This window comes from Panthera pardus, unplaced genomic scaffold (genome assembly GCF_024362965.1).
Source record: "Panthera pardus isolate Hobbes unplaced genomic scaffold, ASM2436296v1 HiC_scaffold_26, whole genome shotgun sequence".
Lineage (NCBI taxonomy): Eukaryota > Metazoa > Chordata > Mammalia > Carnivora > Felidae > Panthera > Panthera pardus.
Window position 1 is genome coordinate 38695421 of NW_026526832.1, and position 19995 is coordinate 38715415.

Below are 19995 nucleotides of genomic sequence, written 5' to 3' on the forward strand. Positions count from 1 at the left end.
AGGTACCTCTGCTGATTAAGAGTTTGTCCCAAGCAAAGTCCTGGTGCTGTTCTCGTCTATGTCCCAGGAGATGTCCCAGGAGATGTCTCCAAGTAAAAGGTCTGTCCATCTGCTGAAAATCAATTTTCTGTAACAGCTCGCATTGCCAGCGACTGGTGGATGAGAAAACACGCTAATAAGCGAACAGCCGAGAACCGGCTGCTGAGAAACAGGACACATACCTGAGCATCTCCTTGAACTTGACCTCCCTTCCCTGCATGGTGACAAGGGTGACGGACACATACCCTGGGACCCACTGGGAGCCAGAGGGAGCTGGGGACACAGTCAGACCCATGCCTGGGGCGGTCCTGCCAGAGACAGCAGCTGGGGGAAGTCGCCCTGTCCCTACCTTCCTGGGAGGGGGGGCCCACCGCTCACACGGGGCTGGGAGAGGCGCAAGGACAGGCAGGCCCCGAGGGGATCAGGAGTGTCCTCAGCCCAGGAGCCGAGCGTGGACGTTTCCGAGATGAAAGGCATCATGGAAGATACTGGCCTGCACCTGCTGGTGTCCTTTCCCAGCCTCGCGGAGGTGTGACGGACAAGTAACAATTGTGGACATTTAGGTAGGACAACGCCATGGTTTTTCAGGAGTACCACTGTGCAATGGTGACCACGGTCAAGTTACTGAGCACATCACCTCGCAGAGACACCTGCTTTGAGCGTGTGGCGAGAACACGTAAGATCTCCTCTCGGGTGAACGAGACCGCGTTGCTGGCCACAGTCTCTGAGCTACGCGTTAGATCCCTGGGGCTTTACGCCTCTTCTAACCCGCTTGTCCTCCTCCACTTTCTCCTTCTCTAGACAGGAAGGAAGCCATTTCAACTTCTCCTCCAGGTCCCTAACCACAGTGTCTAAAATTGTCATCAATTCAACAAGAGCGTCTCAGTGAAGAATACGTGAAAACACATCTTCAATACCTTCTGTCTTATTAATGAAGAGCGTTATATACATAGAGTTGAACATAAAGCATCTTCTCTATCTCAAAGGAAAAATTCCCCTTTGTGCTCGAATCCAAATGATTCTCCTACGTATAGAGGAACCCAAGCCTTATTTTTGTAGAACTAAGTCATTCTCTAAAAATGTCATTACTTAATATTTAATTCGCCATATCCCACTTAGCATTATCGATGACTCACACTTAGCTTTCGAGACTCTAGCGCTGATCAATATGAACCTTGTCTCTCAGAGAAGCAATAAAGGACTTCGCTGTAGTGACAAAACGGTATGAAGATAATAAAGAGAAAAAAAACGGTAAAGATACTGGGCAAGCAATGAATTTCAAAAATCAATTAAAGAATCAATGCTGGCTTTCATTTTGTCACAAAAACCTGAGTCAGAGACAATGTGAGATCAAAAATGCCCTGGTTTTATTGGCATTTCTGGCAACGTTAATTAAATGAAAACCCTCTACGGACTGACCGATAACGCACACAACGAGAACAAAGCGCTGTCGCGGGTTTGCGAATCCACTGGCTGTGGCAAGATCCTCACCCGGCGATTCCAGCAGGAGCTGCAAGCGACGGAAAATGCGTCACGCCCTGTGCCTGGCATTTTTAAGTATGTTAAGTCATTTAAATATGATTTGTGTCAGTTGATATAAACCATCACTATAATTACTTTTCAAACGGCCTCCCTGTTTGTCACTCATTTGATAGCTAGAAACGTGTCAACTACTCACTTTTCTTATCTGACCTTGTCTGGCATGAAGGCCACTGTTTCCCAAACTCGGGAACCACGTAGGGCAGCGAGCTTGTAAGGGGAAGTGGCCAAGTTCCCTGGACACTTGATCCTCAATGAATGTTCGAAGCACAACATGAGATGGGGTGGAGTCATAATGACAAGAAAACCGGAAAACAAAATAGAACATGCATCTTTTCCTTTTCTTTTTAAGAAAATAAGCACACATTTATCGATGATACATAACTCCTATTCTGTAACTATGGGATGAAAATCACCCACTGTTTATTTTGTTTTTCCATTTTCTTATGACTCCACCCAAATTCGTACCATGTTCTGAAACTTCCAATTTTTCAACAACATGAACACTGAAGACGGGAAGTGACAAGAGGGCCAAGTCTCTCCCTGTCTGTCTCTCAGGCCAAATTCTAGTCCTACAACGCCCAGGCTCATTGAGTTAAGAATTTTTTGAACATGGGCGCCTGGGTGGCTCTGTTGGTTAAGTGGCCAACTTCAGCTCAGGTCATGATCTCACGGTTTGTGAGTTCGAGCCTCACGTCGGGCTCTGTGCTGATAGCTCAGAGCCTGGAGCCGGTTTCAGACTCTGTGTCTCCCTCTCTCTCTGCCCCTCCCCTGCTCACGCTCTGTCTGTCTCTCAATAATAAATAGATGTTAAAAAAAAAATGGTTCAATAGCCAGCATACAGCACACCTGGGTAGCTCAGTTGGTTGAGCGTCCAACTCTTGGTCTCTGCTGAGATCATGATCTCACAGTTTGTGAGTTCGAGCCCCACATCAGGTTTCGCACCAACAGTGGGGAGCCTGCTTGGGATGCTTTCTCTCTGCCCCTCCCCCACTCTCTCTCTCTCTCAAAATAAACAGCTAAACAAATAAATAAAATAGCCAGCATAGTTGCCGAAAACAGAAAACACTAAGAAATGACCAGATTGGGCGATTCCAACGCATCTTGGGAGAGGTGACTTGTGAACGGGTCGAAGACGCGGCATTGGAAAAAAACGACAACAGGCCAGCAACGTAAGCTCAGAAGTATGAGAAGTGACACCACATGCTCCGGGAGAAGCAGGGGCCAGCCCCCAGCCACAGGGCAAGAGTGGGGCTCAGGCTGGAAAACGCACCGGCACCCCACAAAGTCGCTCACACCTGCACAGCCAGGCATCACCTGACCACCCACCACTTCCCTCACCAGTGCCCTGTTTCTTCCACTGCCAGCATCATCCTCACCACGAACCTGCCGGAACACGTTAGCACCTCGTTGTGCGGAAGACACGAGCCTTGCCACTTAGAGACGTGCTTTAATCCCAGCCAAGGGCAAGGACCCTACAGGTTATTTGTCTCCAGACAAAATGATTCTGAGCGCTTCATCCCCAGATCGGAGCCGGGATAGCAGATTCTCAGTGGACCCTCATCGACAGGATGTTTCCGTTTATAGGCGTTAAGATTTTATCAGAAGAGGTGACACTCAGATATACATATTTTATATACAGTTTAATATATAATAACAGATATCAAAGTTTACATATATCTCAAGGAAAAGAGTTAGTAACTAACAGACACAAGTTCTATTCAGATGTTGTTTGATATCATTTTTTTTCTTGCTTTTCCAAAGGGCTACAACATAAATGCTCCACAGGCAGACAGAGCCTGCTATTTTCCCATCACATTTAACACAGAATGCTCAACAATTTCGCGGTGTGGACCATGAATTTGAAAGGACTCTGCCCCTCATCTCGTCGTACACAACATTGTCATAAAACACACACAATGGGGACACCTGGGTGGTTCAGTCTGCTAAGCGCCCGACTCTTGATCTCAGCTCAGGTCATGATCTCACGGTCATGAGTTCAAGCCCCACATTAGGCTCTGTGCTGACAGCCTGGAGCCTGCTTGGGATTCTCTGTCTTCCTCTCTCTCTCTGCCCCTCCCCCACTCGTGCTCTTTCTCTCTCAAAATAAATAAATAAACTTTAAACACACACACACACACACACACACACACACACAGAACATATCTCTAAAGAGCCATAGACCATTTTATAAATTGATGACTACATATGCCAAAAAGTAGCAAATTTAAGGCACTTTTTTTTACTGATAGCATAGCACACTTATCAATCACTTTATGCTTGATATTTGAAGCCTTTGAGAAAAAAATGTCAGAATTATCATTTTATCCCCTTACACACTCTGCACCTGGAACTTGTCACTATGGCAACCTGTCCTGATGCCTCTAAATCAGAAGCGATCTGTGTGTTCATATAATATCCTAAAATGCAAAACCGAAACAAAACCACCAAATGCACCGCCAGAGCATTCCAAATGTTCTTTGGTACATTTCAGAGAGTTATTACCTGTCTAACAGAGGATGGAATAATTCAACATCTGGATTCATGGCTTAAATTTTATTTTGCATTTTTTAATGTATCACTGGGTAAATTATTCCTTCTGTTTTCTTAAGCCTCTCAAGTTTTCACCACCATAACGAAATAAACCTAATGAGAAATCAAATGGAAAATTTATTCCGGTAAAAGAGAAATATAATTTTTTTTTGATCCTGGCATGCGATAAAAGGGTCAAAACAGATGCTACCCAAGGCAAAACCTGTACCATTGCTCTGGAGGAGCCCCGATTAAGCACAATTCGCATGCTGTTTGGTTGGTTGGTTGGGGTTTTTCTTAACATGAACGGAATCTCTGATCAAAAATATTTAAATCCAGGGGGTGCCCGGGTGGCTCAGTCGGTTAAGTGTCTAACTCTTTTTTTTTTATCTTTTTTTTAACATTTATTTATTTTTGAGAGACAGAGTGAGACAGAGTGTGAATGGGGGAGGGGGAGAAAGAGGTGGGGGGCGGACACAGAATCCAAAACAGGCTCCAGGCTCTGAGCCGTCAGCACAGAGCCTGATGCAGGGCTCAAACTCACAGACCACGAGATCATGACCTGAGCCAAAGTCAGACGCTTAACCGACTGAGCCACCCAGGCACCCCAAGTGTCCAACTCCTGATTTTGGCTCACGTCATGATCTCATGGTTCATGAGATCAAGCCCTGAGACAGGCTCTGTGCTGTCAGGGAGGAGTCTGCTTGGGATTCTCTCTCCGTCTCTCCTCTCTCTCTCTCTCTCTTTCGTTCTCTCTCTCTCTGCCTCTCCCCTGCTTGTGCTTGCTTTCTCTCTCAAAATAAATAAACTTTTTAAAAATGTTTAAATCTATTTCTAATAAATAAAATCAACATTCTCAAGTACACTGAGAAAAAACTTTAAAACACTGAAAGTATCCTAAATATTGATTCATAGTATTAATTAAAATAATTTTTTATCATCAGCAAAGTCATGATCTCTTTAATACACTATGTAAAAAAGTTAATGGAAAATCACCCTTAAGAATACACACAAAAGTGAAAACAGATGCTAACCGGAGGAATTCGATGTTTTTTCTAGTTTTTATCTGTGTGTGTTAATAATTCTATAATAAATATGAATGTTTTATAATTTGATAAAGTATTCTTAATCTTAAAACATGGGGTATCGTAGAAGAAAATTCAGTTTCAAAATATAATTAACGCCAACTGTGAATAAGGCACTGTGTGTGTCTGGCACTAAGAAAAATGAAAATATAAATCAAATGAAACTCCTGCTTCTAAGGACTTCAGGCTCTGGTGGGGATCCTGGTTAGAAAGGAGGAGAGCAGTAGCCATAACTCACTCCATGCCCACCGGAGAAGGTACTCCAGGCATAGTTCTAATTGTATATGGGCTGCACAGCTTGGAACAGAAGGAAACTGAGGCTAAGGGAAAGAGACCGCACTCCAGACATAGTTTATGCATGAGACACGGTTGACACATGTCCAGGGTTTGCCCTTGCCTGCCATCCCATTCGCTAGAACATTCAGACTCAAAGAGCAAGGAACACAGAGACCAAACAAACGATATACTTTCCAAACAACCGCCTGACACGACAACCTAAAGGACGTTATCTGAGCTCACAGGGATGTCACCAGGGACGCCCGTTACCATTTTCCCAGCAAAGTGTGGACAGGCTGGTTGCTGAGATAACGGAATTGGGGACGGAACTGGAGATAACGAAATTGATTCCGCTGATTTTAACAAGAGAGTTGCGATCGGGAGCAGGAAAGTGTCTAATTTCCAACTGAAAAACAGTTTCTTTAAAACAATACAAACATCGGGAGTGCCTGGGTGGCTCAGCAGGTTAGATGTCTGACTCTTAATCTCTGTTCAGGTCATGGTCTCACAATTCGTGAGTTTAAGCCCCGCATCAGGCTCTGTGCTGACAGCGTGGAGCCTGCTTGAGATTCTCTCTGTCTCCGCCCCTCCCCCAGCTCACACTGTTTATAAATAAGTAAATAAATAAATAAACAAATAAATAAATAAAACATCGTTTTAAAAAAATAAAAATAAATAAAACATCGTTTTAAAAAAAATAAAAATAAATAAAACATCGTTTTAAAACATAGCTATGTTACACTTTTCAAGAACTTTCAAATCCATGGTCTCAATGGATTCTTTTGAGGTGACTAAACCTATAAACAGGTAAAATGACTGTTGATTGAATTAATGAAGTGTACAGAGGTAAACTTTCTGAACAAGGGGCACCTCGAAAGTTTATGGAAGAGCTCGGACGAGAACGCAGCGCTTTCCCACGGCTGTGTGCACATTTGCACGCTAGGGATGCATTCGTAGACGGGACTGTAGCTCGCGTGGGCCTCTCCCCACGTGCTGTCAGGATTCTCTTACAATTCAGTTATCTCTGAGAACATAAATAAAACTCATAACATCGAGCATATTTCATATATACTGTCTCTAATCCTGGAGGTCGATTTTGCTATAAATAAACCATCATATAAACTTCCAAGGAGGAAACCGAGGCTCTGGGATTCCACAGGGTTTTCCCAAGGCTCACATACGGGTGAGTGATGGACGGAGCGTTCAACCGTAGGTGGATCTCATGTCAAATCCCAAGTGGTTTTCACATGCCGGTTTTGATCGGGTAATTCCCAAATGTGAGTATTTATGGCCCAGGTTCTCTAAGGAGTGATGAGGAGTCTAAGTGAACCAAGGTATAAGTAAATACAATCTTGCGTACTCAGACAAAAACCATTACGGTCACTCAGTCATTTATAAGTAACAGTGAGACCTTGATTGTGCGAAGGCCGGAGCCACGGCAGGGAGGGCAGGACGTTAGACATGGATGTGTCCCTGCCTGCCGCGTGGGGCCAGCTGTCCAGGCAGGCGGCTCTAAGTCTCATGGCTACGGGGAGCCCGTCCTCCTGTGCCCTCACGTGTTGACACATTTGTCCTTGGCCTCGTGGCCAGGTCATGGCCTGAAGGTGCAGGTTTTAGAGCTCCCCAGAAAGCCCAGGTGAGGGTCAGCAGGTGCCTGCTCGCGGCTGACTTACGAGGGTATCGAGGATGTTCCCTAATGCATGATTCTTTTTTCCCCTTCCACGAAGGAGTCTTCACTCTCCAGTCTCCCATCTGCCATCAGGGCGGCTCTGTCCCACTCTCTGAAATACCTTAATGACCTCTCGTTTCCTGAGTTTGCTCTCTGTCTGTGGAAACAGAGCTACGGTGTAGGACAGCGGCATAGAAGTTCTATTCCTTAAAAAGCACCCGGCAACGTTTGGGAATCTACTGATTATCTTGTTAGGTCTGTCCTCGGAATACAAAACACAAAAAGTACTGAATTTGTGGATACAAACCTTTCTTCCATTATCTTCATAAGACCCTTCATCTTCTTTTTCCTATTATTAAAAAAATATAGTAATCAACTTCGGGGCACCTGGGTGGCTCAGTCAGTTAAGTGTCTGACTTCACTCAGGTCATGATCCCGCAGTCTGTGGGTTTGAGCTCCACGTCGGGCTCTGTGCTGACAGCTCGGAGCCTGGAGCCCGCTTCGGATTCTGTGTCTCCCTCTCTCTCTGCCCCTCCCCTGCTCACGCTCTGTCTCTCTCTCTCAAAAATAAAAAAACTTTAAAAAAATTTAAAAAAAAAGAAAGACACTTTGATTCACTCTAAGAAGTTAAATCTACTGACTGATGTCAAGTTACTAATGCGCACGAAACACTCGCAGAGGCCAAAGGAGATCTACATAACGAGTCAACAAGGTGTGGCTGACCAAGGTCAGTGGCTGGTCCACACAGGCGTTCAAGTTCTAGCACAAACTCAGTGTCGCCGCGATGCCTGTGTCCTCTTTCTATTAACATATGGCATTCGGTTATTCCATAACTGAAACATTAGCACCGCTCTCCACTACTGCCCCAGTGCAAGCAGGTGATCCGCGTGACCCTTCACCTAACGCTCGGGGACAGACATTGTGCCCACTCTCAGAACACGGTCTTACACTCTTGTCACCAAAGCAATGAAATATTCTCTTTCCTCCTCATTCAGTCTTCCTGATTCATCTAGACACAGACTACACACTTTCACTGAAAACCGCCTCCAAATCAAAAATATTTAAGAACGTAAGGAAGAAAAAGTGAATTGCTTGAAAGAGTGTTCCCTTTGGCTGTCTGTTTTAGATCATAAATTCCACTGATGTTGAAAACCCCAGACTTCCTTTTCCACGAATGCCCTTTCCAGGCAAGAGCCAGGAGACAACTCCCAGTAGCTCCAGTCCCCTCCCAGTGGCCCCCGGGGTCACTTCCCCCTGTCCTTAAACGTGGGAGCCAGGAGGCCGCCGGGCACATTTAAGAGTGGAAAGGGATGGCTCACCAGGCCGTTGCATCCTCAAGTTTATTTACAGTTCTGGAAGCTTCGGCAGCAGAATAGACTCAGACTTGACACCCCAGACTTATTATGCAACCTCCTGCCTGGGGCCAAAAACTTTAAAACAAGAAACCAGCTTGAAAAAAAAAAAAAAAATCTAGAGATAGAATTTTGACAACAAATTCCCAAAAATATATTTCTTACCTACATGAATTGTGTATTTAAAGTAAATTTTGCCTTACATGTTCTCACCACGAAAGAAAAAGAGAGAGAGAGAGAAAGAAAGAAAGAAAGAAAGAGAAGGAGGGAGGAAGGGAGGAAGGAAGGAAATGGTAACTCTCTGTGGTGGTGGGTGTGTTAATTAGCTTTACCTGCCATATATTCTTCAATTAAAAAATTAAGATAAAAGGAAATTTTGTTTGCCCGACACACGTTTCCTGTAGACGAGTCACATAATCTCACAGACGAGTCACCACGGGAACGTGCTTCCCGCATCGATGGTACCCCTCCAGCAGCTGGTGGAGGAAAGAGCAGACACGGAAGCCACGCAGCCAGAATTTTCCTGGGCAAGCTCATGCTGCCACCTATGGAGTGTAAGCTGCCCGCGCCCCTGCTTCCCCAACAAGACGAGCTATTTACGCAACACCAACGACTCACAAAGCACAATGTCCGTGTTGTCCACCGACACCTACACACCCACACACCTGCTGCTATCCACCTCCTGATTCCGCCCTCTAAATATGTATCTTGAAATTTGTTGGGAAAACAGTTTTTCAGTCTGCGACCCGAAGCACAGTAAAGGTAACCAGGGCGAGCAGAAAAGCCATTAAAATTACTCACGTAATTTCTGGCCCCCAAGAGACCTGATCGAAGGTACAGCCCGGCTGGAAAACATGCTATGTGTCTAACTCCACGCCGATTTGTATCCTGGAACCAACTGGGCTCTACGGTTCTTTCTGCACCAAACGTGAGCTCTGCCCAGCACGTTAAAAGGAGAAGGGGGTCCGTGGACCCAGGCCATTCCATGCAAAATAAAAATAGAATCAGCTCACCTCGATGCTTTCGAAATCAGAGGGGTTATCGTGTATCTCGTCGTCTTCCGTGACTATCTCAGCCGGCGTCTGGAGGGAAAACAGAGCCCGTGTCAAGTTCAGTGGCGGTCAGCCTCCGTCAAGCCCCGTGAAAGGAGCAAAGGGCAGTGAAACAGAGCAACTCTGTGAACCACTTCTGTGGACAGAGCTGAAAATGCGGCCGGTTTTTCCACAGTGGTTACTTCAAACCCCACTCTGTGTCTGCCCTGTATTTTTTACCTGTTGCTCCAATCTCTGAGGAGAAACACCTGAAACCCTCTTGTGTGAAAAGGAGCGGAACGCGGGCACCTGGGCGGCTCAGTCGGTTGAGCGTCCGACTTCAGCTCAGGTCGTGATCTCGTGGTTCGTGGGTTCGAGCCCTGCGTGGGGCTCTGTGCTGACAGCTCGGAACCTGGAGCCTGCTTCGGATTCTGGGTCTCCCTCCCTCTCTGCCCCTCCCTCTCTGCCCCTCCCCTGCTCGCTCGCTCTCTCTCTCTCGCAACTAAATAAATATTAAAATAATAATAAAAGGAGTGGATTACCCTCCTGATGCCACGGGTCAGCAGGTAGTAAATGCCTGTGTGAGCCTCTGTGTGCCCCTGGGGACCACAACCGCCGCCCTCGTTCCCTGTGTTCAAGACACCGCCACAGCTCCTCACCCAGCTGTGTGTGCTCACACCCTTGTGTATTACTTCCCAGTTTTTGTGACTTGTTTGCAAGAGGCCGTGAGCTGTCTTTAACTGGCACCCTGGAACCTCTCGACTCGGGGAAAACCATGTGGTTCTGTGGCACAGAAAGAAAGGGCCCCCCAGGGGCTACTTCCGTTATATGCCTATACCAGTCGGAGTAGGCGGGTGAGACTGTAGCGACCATCACGCCAAGTGCACGCGCCTCATGTCCACTGCGGGCTGGCCAGGGGGTCTGCTGCTCATCACGGTCACCCAGGATGCCCGACCGACGGGGACACCTACTCCTCACGTTTCCATGATTACAGAGGCAGACGGGCGGTGTGGAGTTTACACATAACGTCTCTGCCAGGAAGTGTGGCTCGTTAAGTCCGCTCACCCGTCTGCAGTGAAGGCAGGTCGCAAAGCCACACCTGAGTTAAATAAGGTGGGTGGAGAAGTAGCCTCTCACCAGGTGACCACAGCTGGTGGTCATGATGAGCCCTAAGGACCCACCAGCCCCCGCCAGCGGATCCTCGAAGGAGCAAGACCGGAGTCCGTGGCTGTGTAGACGTGTGGGCGGCTGCCCCACGGCCGTTGCCGCTAGCCCGACCTCCGTTATCCAAACGTTCTGAAAACTCAAACACTGTATGAGGGCTCTCTTCCCACAGTCCACGTGGGAAAGTAATCACGATGAATAAGATTCTGCGGGGACTGCTCCAATCACACGAAAAATAAACATGAAAAGCACATTCTTTCAAAGCATCAGTGATGTCAACCATTGCTTCATTTACTCAGCGGTACACACGGAATGCCTGGGTCCCACGATGCTGAGATACAATAGGGACAGCGAATGCAAACCAGTGTGGCCCCCGAGAAGCTTCGTCATGGGGGGAAGCAAATGTTAATCGAGTCACACAATTAAGTACAAAACCACAACAGTGATACACTCTGTAAGAGAGACACATGGAGTTAAATAGGACACGACGCGGGTTAACATACATGGGAGACCGCCGAATGCTCCCTCGGTACAACCTGAACTATGAGAGATGAGACACGTTCATATATGAAGGCAAAGGAAGACTATCCCAGGCAAAGGGAACCGTGCTGTGATCACAGTAGTGCAGCCAGGGGACGGCAGTAGTTGAGGCCAGCCGGACGGTGGTGTAGACGGACAGAGTGGGTCGCTTCCGGACATGTTATTAGGAGGTAAAGCTTGCAGCCGTTGAGATGGTCTGGATATGGAAGAGTGGGAAAAGGTGGCTCTTGGAAATATCTCTGAGTTTCTTTCTGTCCACTGGATGAACAGGTGTCATACGTCCATGGCCTCCGTGGTTTGGGGACGTGTGGAAGAACACGTATGTTCGGCATCTCAGAACATCTAATGCATGATGTCAACTCATAGTGTGTGTGTGTCTGGATGTGTGTGTGTGTACAGACACATGTTTGTATGTGTGGATGTATATTTGTGTGTGTATGTATGTCTGGATGTGTGTATGTGGAGATGTGTGTGCATGTGTGTATGTGGAGGCGTGGAGGTATATTGGCGTGTGTGTGTCTGGACGTGTGTGTAAATGCGGAGGTATGTGTGTACATGTACGTGTATGTGTGTGTGTGTGTGCGTGCATGTATCTGAGTGTCTGAGTGTGTGTGCATATGTAGATGCGTGTGTGCACACATGTGTGTGTGCATGTGTCTGGGTGTGCAAGTGAGTAGGTGCGTGTGTCTCTGGATGTGCGTGTAAATGTAGAGGTATGTGTGTACATGTACGTGTATGTGTGTGCATGTGTGTACGTGTGTGCGTGCATGTATCTGAGTGTCTGGGTGTGTGTGCATATGTAGATGCGTGTGTGCACACATGTGTGTGCGTGCATGTGTCTGGGTGTGCAAGTGAGTAGGTGCGTGTGTCTCTGGATGTGCGTGTAAATGTAGAGGTATGTGTGTACATGTACGTGTATGTGTGTGCATGTGTGTACGTGTGTGCGTGCATGTATCTGAGTGTCTGGGTGTGTGTGCATATGTAGATGCGTGTGTGCACACATGTGTGTGCGTGCATGTGTCTGGGTGTGCAAGTGAGTAGGTGCGTGTGTCTCTGGATGTGCGTGTAAATGTAGAGGTATGTGTGTACATGTACGTGTATGTGTGTGCATGTGTGTACGTGTGTGCGTGCATGTATCTGAGTGTCTGGGTGTGTGTGCATATGTAGATGCGTGTGTGCACACATGTGTGTGCGTGCATGTGTCTGGGTGTGCAAGTGAGTAGGTGCGTGTGTCTCTGGATGTGCGTGTAAATGTAGAGGTATGTGTGTACATGTACGTGTATGTGTGTGCATGTGTGTGTGTGTGCGTGCATGTATCTGAGTGTCTGAGTGTGTGTGCATATGTAGATGCGTGTGTGCACACATGTGTGTGTGCATGTGTCTGGGTGTGCAAGTGAGTAGGTGCATGTGTCTCTGGATGTGCGTGTAAATGTAGAGGTATGTGTGTACATGTACGTGTATGTGTGTGCATGTGTGTGTGTGCACGTATCTGAGTGTCTGAGTGTGTGTCATATGTAGGTGTGTGTGCGCACATGTGTGTGCGTGTGTCTGGGTGTGCAAGTGAGTAGATGTGTGTGTCTCTGGATGTGTGTGCGTCTGTAGATGTGAGTGTGCGTCTGCAGCCCAGGAGAGAGCTGGCGTCCCGGTGGTGGAGATCTCTGTCTGGGGAAAAGTCTGGAGGGAGAAGAAGAGCTGCCCGACCTGACCCATGCTGACCTTTGACCTTAAGCGCCAGGCTGAGAACACAGAGTCTGCAAAGAAGACTAAGGCGCCTCGCAGGCTCATCAGAGGAGTGTGCGACTCTTGACCTCGGGGTCGTGAGCTCAAGCCCCACACTGGGCAAAGAGATTGCTTAAAAATAAAGTCTTACAAAAAAGAGGGAGGCCACGGGAGGGATCGTTCTGCTCAGGCCCGGCTGGCTTCCGGCCCGCGTAACGTCCAGCCAGGAGGACCCACGAGAGCGGAGAGGGGGATTCGATAACTGACGGCACGAGAGTCTCGAGGGGCTCTGAGGAGACAGGAGCGAGCCCAGGAGAAAGCGGGAGGACAGCCACGTCCACCGCGAAGACCACAGATTCGCGTGGACCCCGGGGCCACCTGCCCCCAGCCACCCCTCATCTCGTCCCTTTTGCTAAGAGGAGAGCCCAGTCCCGGGCAGCAACCCTACCATCCAGAAGAGCCTGGGCCCTCCCCAGACTCCAGAACCAGATTAGTCCCCACCACCCAAGCCCCCTCGCCTGCCCCCAGCTGCTGACGGGGACTTGGCAGACAGACACAGGCGGCGCGTTTCCAGAGGGGAAGGGCACAGGGAAGGAAACGGCCTCTCCATCCTTCTGCTCCACGTGTCTCAGTGCGTGTCCACGCGTCTCAGCGCGGCGCCCAGGCTGGAGGCGAACGTCCGGAGTCTGTGGGGAAACAAAGCCGAGGCCAACACTCAACGTGCAGAGGGAGGCTGGGCACAGCGGTGCCCAGAACCAGCCCGCCAGTGACACCACTGGGCCTCTGAGCCGCCAGCTTCGGCAGGCCCGTCACACGGGAGGCCTCCAGGCTTCTGTCACATGGGCCCGTCACACGGGAGGCCTCCAGGCTAAGTCACGTGGGCCCATAAGTGCTCCTCGGGTTTAAGCCACTTCTCTGCAGGTTCGCTGCTCTTTACAGCTAGAAGCCTCCAACAGAGCACTAACGACGCTTTTCAACTCATTCGTTAACGCGCGCACCCGAACGCCCTTCGTGAGCATAGTCCGAGTTCCTCCCCGCACCTAGAGGTGCCAACGCCTTAAAGCTCCGCTGTTTTTTCTAACTAAACAATCTGCAGATTCCACAGACAGACTGGCCTCCTCCTCGTGACTCCAAATTGTTTTGGTTTCACCTTCTTTAGTGTCTCGTTCTTAGCGCTTTCTGGGGAGTGGAATGAATTAAAGTTCGGCGGCCTTGCTCTGCTTGCACGGGAATCTGAGCCAGGACACGCTCCTCTTGTACTGAGCCTGGGGACTCTGAAGGAACCGCATCTCAGCAGCCGTGGGACCCGGCACCCGGACGTGCTTAGCACCTGCCGGGGTCTCTGCACCGGAGGAGAGTTGGTCAGAAACGCTGAATTATCCCCCCTTCGACCCCGCAAACAATCATAGCTCAGAGGCTTGGGCTAAACAGAGCCTGCAACTCTAGGCACTTTTCCGTCTTTTTTAAGTGTTTATAAAAAGAAACGTCACCTTAAATCTGGCAGAAGACATCGCTTTTGTGAAACACATGTACCTTTAATCAGAACTGCAACACCGTTAAATCATCAGTGTCTTAGGATCTGGATGCCATTTTTGCACAGATTGTAAGAGCCAAAAACTGCAGCGAGGACCCCGCCCAGGGGACCTGCCAAACCACTTCCTGCTTCCCCGCTCCACAAGACCACCTTCCTCCCTCCCCAGGGCAGGAAAAAGTCCTCGGATACCGCACACTGGCAGGGCCTGTGCCTTGTCTCCTGGGGACCCTAGAAGGAAAGCCATTCCTGGGGAAGGAGATTGGAGTTAACTAAAAGCTTACACAGGATCTTAAGTTTAGGGCCTCTCTGAAGCACCGGATGTGGGTCCCCCGGGGTGGGATGGGAAGGGCGGTGCTTCCCAAACCTGCTGACCACAGGGACCTTGTTTTCAAAGACGCAGAGCTCAGCTGGGGACCCGGTCTGCCTAGTGAAGCCGCTTCACTCCAACCTGCGGTGCCCCTCACCCACTGTGCCATCACTTGGGATTTTCTCGTATCTCTTCAATGGGACTTATAAGCACCTGCTGGGTGTGAGGAAATGGGCGGTGAGAAGGCCCCCCCCTCAAGCAGCCCCTCCAGGCCCTCCCCTCTGGCCCCACCCGTCCACACACCACACGCACTACTGACGTGGCCCCCACTCCCCCGTCTTTATGCCCATCGAGGCCGCCAGAGCTGGGAGTCCCCTGTTCCCTTGTCCCTCAAAGGCACAGAAGTTGCTTTGACATCATCTCCTGACAGCTAGGGAGCCCCGGTCCACGGAGGCATCGGCCCTCCCTGGTGTGGAGAGGCAAGTTAGACAGAAAGCAACACATATGGGGGCGCCTGGCTGGCTCAGTCGGCCGAGCATCTGACTCTTGGTATCAGCTCAGGTCAGGATCTCACAGCCCTGGGACTGAGACCCACCTCGGGCTCCGCGCTAGGCGTGGAGCCTGCCTGAGAGCCTCTCTCTGCCCCTCCCCTGGTTGCACGTGTGTGCTCTCTCTCTCTCTCTCTCTCTCTCTCAAAATGAGTAAACATTTAAAAGAGAAAGAGAGCAGTACAACAGCCATCCTCTCTGACCGCCCTGGGCTCCCCCGCCGTGGGGCCAGCCTCCTCTCTCCGAGCGCCTCCCTCACCCCCGCCACTCCCCTCCACGGACAAGCCCCTGCGGTCTGCCCGTCTCTCCTCCCCCTACACACACCCCTCTGGGGAACCCAAGTCACCACACGGCCACGGATACAGTGGAAATCAAATACGGTACCAGCAATGGGAACTCAGCAGTGTGTGTATCAACCACGGTGATGCACATAGTATTCGTGACACCAGGGGTTCGCTTGTGTTCAAAACTTGCATCAGACGCTGAGTCCACAGCCCAGAACAGTAACTTACCGAGGAAAATAATCAACGTTGGAAGGGGGTGGGGGGGTGCTAATTCTGGTATGAAAGGGACTGCCTAAAATGTCTTAATTTATTTACTACAGAAATTCCTTAAAGGTGCAGTAGAAATACTTAGCCCGCTAGTCGGGATTTTATGAGAAAACGAAATCTTTTGGTCACTGTTCGTCACGTCGAAGAAAGGAATAAAGAACATCACTCGCGATTTAGAAACTACAACGGGACACGTGGGGAACGTGCTCAATGGGGTGGAAACAGTAGCTGACTGGAGAGGGCACAGAACATTCCAGAGGAAGTGCTAGAGACTTGACGCGGCCTGTAAAGTTTGTGAACCTGTCACCGGAAAGAAAAATATCAGAGGTTAATAATAAAGGGAGACAATTAAGAGTGACTGATTTTCAAAAGAGGAGCCAGGAGGTCACTGTCGCCCCGGCCGGGTCCTCTGTGACCGTAAGCACAGGGCTGGGGCCGCGTCCGTTCCAGAAGGACAAAGATGGCCCTCGGATGCGGACACGGACCTTCTGCGGAAGATACGCTGTTTTCTCAAAGACTGAGGATGAGAAATGTGCTTACGTGCTCTCAGGCAGATACTGCGGACAAAGCTGTGCATTTTGGAGCCCACCCGGCCCGCCCGCCCTGGGCGGGAGCAGGGCTTGGGGCCAGAGACCCGTGCAGACGTGACGTGCACTCCCAGGGGGCGTGGGGCCGAGCTGGGCGGGAAGCAGGGGGGACCAGGCCGCCGCGCGTTTGCTCCTGTGCAGGCCGAGGCTCACTCCCCACGCCTTCCCCGCTTCCCTCCCCCCCCCCCCCCGGGCCTTCCTCACTCTCTGTGTCACGCCTCCGTGAGCCCCAAGGAAGGAAGCAGAGAGAGGGGCCCAGCGTGCATCAGGCCCTGTACCAGGCACTCACACGTCCCTCCCCCCCCCCCCCCGCCGCCTCCACGTGGATAAGGAGTCGGGGGTCTGAGGTCAGAAAGCTAGAAAGTCGATGACCTGTGATTCCCAATCACACGACCCCGTACGCCTCTCGTTCCATCACCCTGTCATCCCCCAGTGGTTATCAAGGGCCCCCTCCCCACGAGAAACTGTGCCCGTGAGCACAGCAGGCCGTCCCCTGCCTCATCCAGTAACAACAAAGCTAACTCTGCGGTCACAAACTGTGACAAGCGCTCAGAAGGGTCCCCATAGCAGAAGAACCCTCCAGGGAGAGGCGCGGGCAGGAAAACACATGATGTAGGATAAACAGTAGCTGACTGGAGAGGGCACAGAACATTCCAGAGGCCAGGCGAGCCGGGGGGAGGGGAGGAGGAGGAGACCGCAGTCGGCAGGGGCTGACGGAGCTGAATCGAAGGCGGGGGGCACGGTCTCGTGATGCAGCTACACACCTGGTCCCCCGGCACCTCCACCTGCAGACTGCTGTCTTCTTTGACTTCTGGCGCCTCCTGGGTATCCGTGCTTGGAGTCTGGGCTCTAAACACGTCACCTTCTGGAGGAAAAAAACACACGTGGGGTTCTTGGGCCAATGGCCACCGCACAGCTTCTGTCCCAAACCGACGTCACAGCTTGGCGTCCTCTGAGCCTGCCGTGCCGTGGTCATGTGGGGCGGCCCGCCCGGGGGCCCCGGGTCCACACCCCTGTCTCCACGAAGCTCCTAGACCCTGAAGTCACGGTCATCGCTGTGTCCTACCCACCACGGGACTCAGTCCCGCGGATGAAACACGGTGATCGCTCGACCAGCGCGTGTCCAGTTAGCTCAGTGAGAAATAAACACAAAGCAACCCCCGGGCAGCAGAATCATATTCTGAGCACATGTACCTTTGTTACTTCAAAATTACGTCAAGAACTTATTTGGAAGTAATGAGCGAAAGGAGTCTGGGTTTGGACGAAATGAGTTCTAACAAACGAGGTGTTAAAATTGTGCCCTGGGAGGTAGTCAGCTAAGCCGACAGACAAGAATCAGCCCATCGGCATTACGATGGGGTGGATTACTGCTTACAAAGTCCCGAGGTTGTCGAAAACTTTATCCTCACCCCAGCAAAAGTGACAGCAAAAAGAAAAGGAGGCAGCCGCTTCCTTCACCTAGAGGGTGTAACGTGGCCGTGATGGGCTCAGTGACCCAACACGGGATGGGCCACAGCTCATTCCACTTCTTCCTGTCCTTCCCCCCTCCCCTTCCTGGCCCTCACCCCCAGGAGGACCGTCCCCCAGTCCTGGGCTGTGGGGGGCCCTGCTCCCAGAGAAGGGATGAGGAGAAGGCAGAGGGTGGCATCCACGGGGACCTCACGTGTTCCAGGCCCTCTTCTGTCCGCTGGACAACTGGCGCTCATGCAAGCCCCCCACAAAACTACCGTGCCCATTGGTAGATCAGGAATTTGCCCAGGGCCCCAGGCTTGGGAGGGCCACGGCCGGAACCTGGGCCCCAGCACAGCACACGGCTTCCCGGAGGGAAGGTCTGATACGAGCCATGTGGGACAGGCTTTGCCAAGAAAGACATTTTACGTGTGCTGATTAAATTCTCTATTACTGTTGATATGTTATAGTATCCCGGAGCATAACCTCCAGTGCTCTGCGGTATAATCTACAGTACTCTAGTATAACCTACAGTACTATAGGCTCAGTAGGCTCTGGTGTTAGGCCCAACCTGGGCATGGTCGGGTTGTATCAGAACACGGCGCGGGCCGTGCCCACCGGCCAGGAACAGTGGCTAGAGAGGGACGTCTGAGCGCCCCACGTGCAGACCCGAGCCTGGCACACAGCAGGACGACGCCTTCAGCTGGGATGGGAAGGTCCGAAGGGGGAGGGCGGGGAGCAGGAGAGGGGCGGCAGGAAGACCTTGGAGTCTGTAGCCTGGAAACAAGCAGAGGGTTCCCGGGAAGCCAAGATACAATCAGAGCAGAGAATGGAGGAAACCGAAGGGAGCACCAGGGGAGGGAGGGGCTCTAAGAAAAATGACTTCCAAAAGTTGTCAAATGCTGCCGAGAAGCAAAGGGGAGCCCTCCTTTCCAGGATCCTATCCTCTGCGTAACCAGCCACCGTCAAAACACCTGTGACACATGCTGATGGAACACGAGGCTGGCTCCCAGCCAGGGCTCAGCCCCTCCCAGCCAAGGCTCAGGACCCTCCCAGCCAGTCAAGCCCCGCCCAGCCAGTCAGGCCCCTCCCAGCCAAGGCTCAAGCCCCTCCCAGCTAGTCAGGCCCCTCCCAGCCAAGGCTCAGGCCCCTCCCAGCCAGTCAAGCCCCTCCCAGCCAGTCAGGCCCCTCCCAGCCAAGGCTCAGGCCCCTCCCAGACAAGGCTCAGGCCCCCTCCCAGCCAGTCAAGCCCCTCCCAGCCAGTCAAGCCCCTCCCAGCCAGTCAGGCCCCTCCCAGCCAAGGCTCAGGCCCCACCCCAGACAAGGCTCAGGCCCCTCCCAGCCAGTCAGGCCCCTCCCAGCCAGCCAAGCCCCTCCCAGCCAGTCAGGCCCCTCCCAGCCAAGGCTCAGGCCCCTCCCAGCCAATCAAGCCCCTCCCAGCCAGTCAGGCCCCTCCCAGACAAGGCTCAGGCCCCTCCCAGCCAAGGCTCAGGCCCCTCCCAGCCAGTCAGGCCCCTCCCAGCCAAGGCTCAGGCCCCTCCCAGACAAGGCTCAGGTCCCTCCCAGCCAGTCAAGCCCCTCCCAGCCAGTCAGGCCCCTCCCAGCCAAGGCTCAGGCCCCTCCCAGCCAGTCAAGCCCCTCCCAGCCAGTCAGGCCCCTCCCAGCCAAGGCTCAGGCCCCTCCCAGCCAATCAAGCCCCTCCCAGCCAGTCAGGCCCCTCCCAGCCAAGGCTCAGGCCCCCCCCCCCCAGACAAGGCTCAGGCCCCTCCCAGCCAGTCAAGCCCCTCCCAGCCAGTCAGGCCCCTCCCAGCCAAGGCTCAGGCCCCCTCCCAGCCAGTCAGGCCCCTCCAAACCAGGAGTCAGGCCCCTCCCAGCCAGGTCTCCGCCCAGTAGAAGCAGGAGCTGAGCAATTATTTCATTTTAAAATCAGCTCCAAAGTTTAATCTTTTAAATGTCCCGCCGACTCAAAAGATAAGCCTAAACCATTCAGATGGATTTTAGTTTCACGTCTCCCTCCAAAGGCTAACTTGTCTGTGGGTTGTTTATTGCCTGCCTGGTCCTCAGGGAGAGCAC

The 19995-nt window shown here is 51.3% G+C and overlaps 1 protein-coding gene across 4 annotated transcripts in view; it reads right to left on the reverse strand.

Moving 5' to 3' along the window:
- The window catches only part of DCDC2C (doublecortin domain containing 2C), an 85180-nt gene that overhangs the window by 23924 nt on the left and 41261 nt on the right, over nt 1-19995 (reverse strand). For 2 of the 4 annotated variants that reach the window (XM_019452962.2, XM_053891191.1), the window contains exons 8-10: nt 17238-17338; nt 9506-9574; nt 7448-7489 (exon numbers count right to left, since the gene is read on the reverse strand). In XM_019452962.2, the coding sequence (XP_019308507.2) occupies nt 7448-7489; nt 9506-9574; nt 17238-17338 (212 nt within the window). The remainder of the gene's footprint in view (nt 1-7447; nt 7490-9505; nt 9575-17237; nt 17339-19995) is intronic. The other 2 variants (XM_053891190.1, XM_053891192.1) reach the window with 1 other exon arrangement.